Source organism: Mastigoproctus giganteus, chromosome 3 (assembly GCF_048544385.1).
Source record: "Mastigoproctus giganteus isolate SK-2022 chromosome 3, ASM4854438v1, whole genome shotgun sequence".
NCBI classification, from domain to species: Eukaryota; Metazoa; Arthropoda; class Arachnida; order Uropygi; family Thelyphonidae; genus Mastigoproctus; species Mastigoproctus giganteus.
The window spans coordinates 94,876,821-94,886,460 of record NC_143577.1 but is presented as its reverse complement, the minus strand read 5'-3'; the positions used below and the strand labels follow the sequence as shown (position 1 = coordinate 94,886,460).

The window sequence follows — 9,640 nt, the reverse complement described above, 5'->3', positions numbered from 1 at the left end:
AATGCAAGAAATTTACGCAAACGATATATCGATGCCCTTTGTGTCTTGACACGAATTCTAATCAACTCCACCTCAATCAAGTTGATTTTTAGAATAATTTGTGTTTTCTTTGAATTGCTTTTAGTTTCCGAAAGGTGACGCTAATCTGCGGCACAATGAAAGGAGGAGATATTGTGACGTTAATGGTCACTTGACCTGACCAATGTGTCGTGAGGGAAAATGGCGGATTGTTGTAATGGATTTGTGCGATGGCCATGGATAAACTTTGTGGCTTTAAATTTAGTGATTTTATGGAATACAAAAGAAGGTGAGAGCTACATAGTATGCCTGATTTTTGTATAGTATCTTATATGTTTCGGTGGCAAGTATGCAGTGTCGTGTAGACTTTAAAATTTAAGAGGGGAAGACATTATTGAGGTCGTAGGGCTCCAATGGCCAAGTTATCAGTTTTTCTATTCGCAATACTTGTTTTAAATTTGTTGGAATGGGCTGATTATTACAAACCATTTATGTGTATTGTAGGATAAGGGCAAGAAGCGATTTCTATCGAAAATAATTTTTTTCAGTGTTTAGAGGGGTTTATAATAGCTGTCATTTTCTGAAGGAAGGATTGCCAATTGCTTTCATTTGACAGATGTCATTGAACTCAACGCATAATTCTGTCTAAGAAGTTTGCAGCGTGAGAAACAGAACGAATATTTGAAATGTTTATCGGGAATTATATGGGTTATTATTTTACTGTCAAGTGATGTCTTCATCATAAGAAGTAAATGCGTGAGGTTTAGTTTGTGATAAATGTATATACGTATTGCGTATAAATGATTTTTGGTGATGTGCATCTTCTTGCGTTATTTCCTGATAGGAACCTATCTTTTTCTGCCGAAGACTTCAATAACTTCAAAGAAAATAATGTATTTCATTTTATCCAGCCTGACCATCGTATGGTGGCTTAATAAAAGTTAGGTGATGGTCAAACCTTCAACATTGACTTGGCCTCAGCTGCTGCCGTTAGTGAAGTCTTGTCAGTTTTATTTGATAATTGAGTTAATAGATTGCGGTACAGTTTGTCGCTTTATATTTAGTTTGACGTCGACTTTTTTGACAAAAACTTTTATACCGAAATAATAAACGTAGTATATTTTAATGAAAATAATTCACTAATAACAGAATACTTTTGTTAATTAAATTATTATAGTAATTAAAAATAATATTTAAATATAACTTCTTTATTTCAATGCTCGAATTGGAAAGTGTTGGCAATTGGAACGCCAATATTCAGGAAAAAAAAATAAAAAATGCATTTTTTGTCAAAAAGTAGGACCTTGATTATTGGGTCTTCTATTTAATAGAGGTTTCTGTTAACCGAGGCCTTGCAAAGCCTAAATAGATAGGTAAATAATAATGAAGAATGTCGGACTTTACAAGAATGCACGCTAATCTGGATGTTAAATATTACCCCCAGTCAATAGTGAATTGTTTATTTGATGGTGTGTGCTCGAGGCGTCAAGTCACTCTCAGCCTTAATTCAAGTTGATAAATATTAACACCATAACTCGTTTCCACCAACAAAACGATTCCCCTCCCCCGCCATTGTTTTTGTCTTAATTTCAATCAACATGCAAACAACTCAGTTCTTGCGGTTTCTGGCATTCAGATGCTACCGTTAATTACAGAGATACTTGAACTTGCAATATGAAATAACCATCTTAGGAGTCTGAAAAACGTTTTCGAGAAGTGTAACAACTGAGTGCTTGCTTTTTTTAAAACGTTTAACTTATGAACTTTTAATAAATTTTGTTAAGTGCTGTAAGAAGAGTAACATGTTTTCATTACATTACAGCAGTAATATTACAGCTTTATTAATTTTGTGCCCATTAATTAGTGTACTGTATGAAATTAAATGCAACAAGGCATATCTTTAAAAGTATAATAATCTATATAATATTGGTGTAAACACACCATAAACAACTCTTAAATAAAAAACTACTTTAGTAGTGTGAAGAGCATCATTTTATCTGTATCTCACATTGTGCCCTTCCACAACGAGCTGCTATGTATTGCACTTCACTAAAAGAGAAGACTATTGTTACTTATTCTTGGTGGGCACCACCACCCAGACAGCACCGTTTCAAGGCTTGTTGACGTTTCATCAGTGGGTGGCCAGGTACTCTGGTATTGCAGACATGACAGTCCAGTTGTGAAGATAATCCCACAATACTGGCATCTCTCATATTGTGGTAGTTCATGGTAACTCATATTGTGATGGTAGTCACAATGAGATACAATCAAATCGATTGTATCTCATATTGTGACAAATTTACACTATTTATGTAGTTTTCCATTGAGTTCACTATGGTGTATTTACACCAATATTTTATAGTTTATTTCAAACTCATAATATATTACGCCTTGAGCATTTACACTTTATTTAAGTACTTTTTTTTTTTTTTATTTGTATGATGTGAGCAATACACGAAGGAACCAGTTTTTTCATGCTTCCTTTGTGTATCGTGGCCGTGAGATCCAACTGGATAGTGTGGCACCATTGTGATATCAAAGCCCAAGGCGGGATCTGAACCCGCAACCTTTGGGTTGCCAGGCAAGCATTTTACCCACCTGGCTAGCCCGGTTGGTATTTAAATACTAATTATATGTTATAGAAAGTTATAGGATAACCAGTGTATTTGGAAGCACTGGACAGGTTAGTTAAAGATAAAAATAAATACTGATGATAGTGATTAAATCAAGTTGACAATGAGAGTCTCCCTGTAGAATATCTACAAGGCTAGGGAGATTACAATCTTGGAACTGGTAATTTGGTAAGGTATTAATGCTTTTATTCAGGAAGCACAGACAGTATTATGAATGGGTTATCTTTTTAAAACTATATACATCATGCTTGCCAAAAAAAGTAATTGCTATAGCAATTACTTTTTTTTTTTTTTTTTTTTTCGATTTAAATAAATTTATTTGAATCTCAAATTGAAATAATTTGAGATTTAAATAAATATTCTTTCTATGCTCTGGGATGATCATATAAGGGTAGCATAGTTCACAAGTTATAGTGATACTAGAACATTGTTATAGTGATACTAGAACATTATTGTGTTTATTCGTCATGCAGGTTTGAATCATGGACACTCAAGGTGTATTTACTTTTGTACCCTTGCACTAGACCATTCATTTATGGCAGCTTAATTTCTTGCTAGTATCCATTAATTTTTAAGTTGATTCCATTAATTCTCAATGCTAGTATGGATGGTATTTTGTATAACTTACAACTGAAAATAAGAAGGATGAGATATGAACTTATGCTGCACCAGCCAAAAAAAATTCCCTAGTTACCCTGAGAGAGAAACTTATGTAGGAACTTATTTTGGTAGAAGACAGTATTTTATTCTGATGTATGAAATCTTTGGCATCAGAATAAATAATGTAGAAATCTTTTTGTTTTCATGAAATAAATTTTTATTCCCTGTCAGCTTCTGTGATAGGTTTAGATTAATCAAAAATATTATGATGGCTTTAGAACAGGTATCAGTAGGTGAATTCTTCAGGATTATTCATTCTTTAATGGCACACCCAGGGTCTTGAGATGGATATCATCATTCTTCTCTTTCTTGGCGATTCCTTTCTACTTCTTGCTCTTTCTCTCTCAGGGTAACTCGGGAATTTTTTTGGCTGGTGCAGCATAAGCCTCAGGATTCCTTGCACCATAATAATGAGGACAGATTTTAATGCCCGTTTTTATGTGCACTTGTTTATTTGTGGTTTCTAAGCAGATTTTTTTTTTATCTGGTGTTTAACTTTAGTTACCTAGTGTGATCTGACTTAAATCTTAATATACTAATGAATATATTAAGGTTAGGTGTGTTAAGATTGTTTTATATATGATATAAGGTTATTTTAAGGTTATACAATTTGACTTTTAATATTTCATTGAATTTATTATTGTTATATTAACTATGTAGCACCATAATTAATTAATCTAACCTAATGTTAGGTGCGTTACTTGATTATGAAGTTTCATAGTTAATATAGGTTAGTTTTAACGTAATTAATTTAAGTTACTTTTTTTTTTTTGAATACTTTACTTTTGTTTTTGATTAAAAAAAAAAAGCACACTTTTGCTTTTAAATGATCACTTTAGAAATTTTACAACCTGAAAAGGATAACTGCTTTTTAATATTAAGGTGAATCAATAAATATAATGATACACCAAAAATTGAAAATATTTTATTAAGTACAATACATTTACTGAAATACTAAAATACATTTACTGAACAAAACTTAACGTTTAATGATATGATTAAGGCTGAATATTTTTAGATAATTGTTCAAAATTTGGTTGAAAATTTTTGATGCCAATTCTCAATACAGAATGAAAATGCTCGTATGTTATTGTTTCTTTTTAAATATTTATTTGATTTCATGCATAAAAAAACTTGCTCGCAAACATTCATTGATCTGAACAAAGTAACCATTTTCATAGTATTTTATTAGGGGAAAATCTTCAGATGGGAGAGCCTTGTAGAATTAAAGTACTGTAGTTTATTTTTGCAGTCAATGTACAGGTACCCCTCTTATAACAGGGTAGTCAGGTTCCTATAAAATCTTGTGATCACAAGAACATAATCAAAAAAAGGGTGATTATGTTCCAAACTCTAACAAAAATACACCATTCTAGATTTTGTGTATTTTCTGCTCTCTTTAAAAAATCATTAATCTCGGTTGCTTTTGCTGGATAGATCTTTGTAAATTTCATTGTATGGAACTAAGTATTTTTGAAGCTCTCTTTTGAACTTTGTGCTCCTTTCAGTCTAAGAATCTGCATTCAAAAAATAAGATTCTAATTGCTCGGCTTTCTGCCTTCCTTTATACTTTTAAAATTTGGGACTTCAGAATTTTCATCTGTGCTATCATCCTTTGAATTTATTTGATTTGCCTCCAATACCATTTTCACCAAATTTTCTTCGCCAGCCTCATTTTCTACCAGTAATTCTTAAATGTCTTCAGTAATCATACCTTTTTTTTTTTTTTTTTTTTTTTAGGAGCATCTGCGACTAAGGTCATGTTACTTTGTGTATATTGTATATAAATTTCCTTTGTTCCGGGATAGATTTTTTATTTTGCTGGTCGAAAAACCAGAGTTTCTGAGAGAATAAACCATGTGCTAACCTCACCTGACCAAGTAACTCTGCCACTTTGTGAAAAAGACCCATAAAAATTCCTCCATCACCGACAGGATTCGAACTTAGGTTGTTTCTACCTACTGTGCTACCCACGAGGGCTTCAGTAGTCATATCATCAAAATCTTCCCTTCCTATAGACTTAGCAATTTTTGCTGTTGCACTGATTCCATTTTCTGGCGTTTCAATCATATTTCCTGAATGATATGAATCTGGCATTTTTCCAACCCGAATTTAATGTTGACGGTTTTACTTCTTTGTGCGATAAAGCTGTGATTCCAATACAGTACGCAATTTAAAAATGTTTCCGTACCTTCATCACTTCAATTTTTCATCAGTCAATTTGGAATAAATTTTTTTTCCAAAATCTATTTTGCTAAAGATTTTCTGATGTAATGAGTTTCAAAGGTAGATATGATGCCTTGATCTATTGGCTAAATTAAAGAAGTTGTACTAGGTGGTAGGAACATTACTTCAATGTTTGGATGACTTAAATCTATTGGATGGACTGGCACATCATCAAATAGTAATAAAACTTTGAAATCAAGATTTTTCCACAAGTTCAATAGTACAATTATTGGGAAAACATGGGGATTTCCCAATAATTTTTTTTGTATAACGATTAGCGAGTCAAAAATGGGGGATTCACAAAAAAGAATGGAAATGTTTAAAAATTACATCCAGTGTAATAGCAGAGTTTTTCCCACACAAAAGCTTAAAAATACAGTGTTATGTGAGGTTTGCCCCAATTCTCTAACCATATTATGTAAATACTTTGTTGTGGAGGATTCCGCACTTTATCAATCGTGTTAGAGTGAAACCATGTTATATGGAGATTGCCTGTACTTATTTTGGAACCATGTTTTGGCTTGAAGATCAGTAATTTCAAGTTGCAAGCTGGGATTGTATTTTTCATGGAAATAAGTGGGTTCTTCAACAAGCTGATGTCTGTTTCATGGGACCTTATATCAGCAAATCGACTTTCAGACTTGTCAAAAAATAATTGTAATAACGAGAGGCAGTGATTCTTTGGAAATGTTCCTCCTTTAGCTCGGTGCAACATTCTTGGTGCCTCTGTAGCCAGGTGGGCAGGAGCAGCAATGCGTAGCACACTCTTTTTGATTAGACTGGGGTTCGAGCCCTTGACCACCAAATATGGAGGATGCTGAAAGGTCAGGGAATGACCACCGCATATCCCCAGAGCAATATGGCCTTAGTTGCTAATGCTCCTAAAAACCAAATAACAACATTCTTGCTCAATTTGGGATTAAAATAATAACTTATTCTGAAATGATTCTGTCACCAAACAAATCAGACTAATTTTCCTTTCCCTTTTAGTTTTAAATTAAGAGCATTTAAAAGACTAAAAATGTCTATATGAATTTCAAGATCAAGCAGCCACTCCATATTTGATAGCTGTTTTATTGGTTTCCCTTTTTCTGATATAAAAATATCGGTTTCATGATGTAGTTTAAAGAACCGATTTAATATTTTTCCATGACTAAGGCATCTCGCTGCACAATATAAAATTACATCTTCGTATTCAGCTTCAATTTCTGAAAGAAATCATAAAACATTCGGTGATTAAGGCCATGTGATCTTATAAACTTACAGCTGAAATAATCACATTCATAACATGGTGGAGGTTCAATACTCTCCCACAAAACTTCTTGATGCACAATGCAGTGAATTCCAATCGGAGTTTCAGCCGCGATATCTATCATTTTCTTGGTTATTCTACCCATAAGCAAGCTCAATGCTTCTACCAATCATATTTTTTTGCACTGCCAGTTGTGACTCCTACTGGGTTTTTAATATTTAATCCTAACTTTTCAATAGATTGGCAAAGATTTTCACCTACAGTTGTTCCGTGCATACTGTGTAGGTCAGCTACAAAATTATCATTAATTCCAGGTATGAAGATAAGGAGTTGGGCTATGTCATTTGCATCAGTACTGTCATCCAGTGCCACACCAAAATATTTAATTTTTTTTTTTTGTTTTCCAAAAGTTGTTCGAGAAAATTCTTTCCAATATCTTCTACTCTTCGCATAATTGTTTGCCGAGACAAATGTCTTGTATCATTGTTTGTTTCTCTGTATGCATTTTTCCACAACTTTTAACAAACAAAGCTTAACAAATTCACCATCACCGAATGATTTACTTTCAAAAGCAATCAAATGTGCAACTTGATAACTGGCACTAACAGCAGATAAATTTCTCGACTGATACGTTTTCAGTGTGTTTTGTTATTTTCTTAATTCGTTTTGTAACTCTGAACACTTTGCTCTTTGCAACACTCCTTTATGTTGATCGTAAGATTTATGCTTGGAATCATAGTGTCGTTTTAAAGTGTGTTCTTTGAAAACTCGCATAGTCTCCTTACTTACCAAACACACTGCTTTTTTGTGGTAATCAATGAAGAAATAGTCTTCAATCCACCTTTGATCAAAAACACTGCACTTCAAATTGATTTTCCTCTTTTGGAACATTTTTAAGGATGATTTTTTTTTTTAATTCAATACAAATTGAATTATTATTAATACAATGAACAAATTATATCAAAATAGTAGAATTTCACAATAGGAAAAGATTTATACGTACATAACTGTATTTAGCATACATATGACGGCACTGAACCACATGCACACGTTTGATACAGTCGAGCTTGACCAAACTGTTAGTTTTAGACCACCCAAATAATTAAATTCATCTGCCGTACATTGTGTTATTCTGTCTGTAAATTCGTGTGTTCTCTGGTCAATTTGCCTATTTTGCTGGATGAAAAACCCGAGATACAGGGCGGGGGGGAACCTTGCTGTCTATGCCCGAGTCCAATTAACTCAGCCACGGAGTAAAAGTCAAGCTCAACACTTGCATGGCTGTACATGCAGTGGGTTACTCTCTAAAACGCTGTTTTAGTTCACCTTCCACGTGGGCCGTGGTTTGGACACCACTGGTCTAGATGATCTGTTCCTTTAATAACAGTATTTGCTTTCCTCCTAATAAGAAAGCTTAATAGTAAATCAATTTGCTTCTGCCAAAATTCTTTTATATTGCTAATCTTTCATAATGTTATGCGTTGTCTTAGTTTTCCCCTTCAAATAAAAAGATTCTCGTAATATAATTATACTATTTATTTGAAATTATGTCTACCTTCCTCCATAACTGTTTTGAAGAATGTTGTCACCTAATCAGTGCAAGGCCAGTCAATTAACCAATGCAGCACCTGACAATAAAATAAAAATTTAACTCGCAAAGTGAGAAATACTGAAAGCTGATTGGAGCATACTCAAAAAAAAAAAAAAAAAAACCCCAGAGTTCAGTGTATCCTTATTACAAACTCATTTGAACAACAGTATTTCTGAATTTTTATTTATTTATTTTTCTAAAGTTTGCTGAAAGAACATAAGTATTTTACCCATCTGTGTGTGTCTCTCTCTTACTAAAGTTTGAGTTCCCTGTATGTTTTGGATGCTTGGGCATTACTCAGTGAGAAAAGGAAGATCAACACCAAATTTTCAGCTATATTACTTCCTAAGAATTTTTTTTTTTTTTATCTGTTTTGATGCCATAGTGGCATCCCCCCCCCAGTCTCCTCTACAGAAATTACATAGTTGTGGATATTAGTGCACTACAATAGAAAAAGTCAGATTGATACCAAATTTTTTATCTTGTGTTTTGTTGGTCTCTGGGAATGTTTAAGGCCCAGATTTTATTGTATTTCCATAGTTCTGATATGTAAAGGAAAGTAGAGTTTTTAGTTTGTTGTTTTGGATCTTTAGGAGCATTGCTCAAGAAGGAAAAGTTGTATTGCCATTGGTGGTTCTTTTTTGGTACCACCACTGAAACACTACTATAAAATTAGCATTAGTAGAGGACATGATGGAAGAAAGCAAGCTTAGACAGAGTCATCAGCCAAAAAAAAAAAAAAAACCTTCCCATTTCATTCCAAATGTTTGTCTAGTTCTGCCTTGAATTTATTTAAGCTATCAATTTCCACATCAACAGATGAAAGTTTCTTCCAGCAATCAACTACCCGCTGGCAAAAGGCAAACTTCCGCAGAGCTGTTCTACAACTGTATTTCTTCAGTTTGAATCAATCCCCCCTCAGGTTTGTAATCTGAGCAAGAGGAAGAATCCCATCAGCATTGAGCCTGTGCTCAATCCATTCAAGGCCTTATACACCTCAGTCAGATTGCCTTGCAGGTGCCTAGTTTCCAGAAGCTGCATTTTACAGAACTTAAGCCTTTCTTCATAAGAGCACACCTTTGTTCCCTTCACCAGTCTTGTTGCCCTTTTCTATACTTGTTCTAGTCCAAGGACATCCAAGTCCTTGGACTAGAACAAGACTTAAGTGCTCCTTAACAAAGAGTATAATCCTCCCCTCTACTCCTGTCTTGTTTGTTGTTTCTGCATACATTGTGCTTCCCATATTAAAATTTTGCATTT

At 33.7% G+C, this 9,640-nt stretch overlaps 1 protein-coding gene across 1 annotated transcript in view; it reads left to right on the top strand.

Moving 5' to 3' along the window:
* The first annotated feature begins 219 nt into the window (after nt 1–219).
* Nucleotides 220–9,640, top strand: part of tkv (serine/threonine receptor kinase thickveins) — a 252,170-nt gene continuing 242,749 nt past the window's right edge. The window contains exon 1 of the mRNA XM_090370593.1: nt 220–307. Coding sequence (XP_090226719.1) covers nt 220–307 — 88 coding nt within the window. The remainder of the gene's footprint in view (nt 308–9,640) is intronic.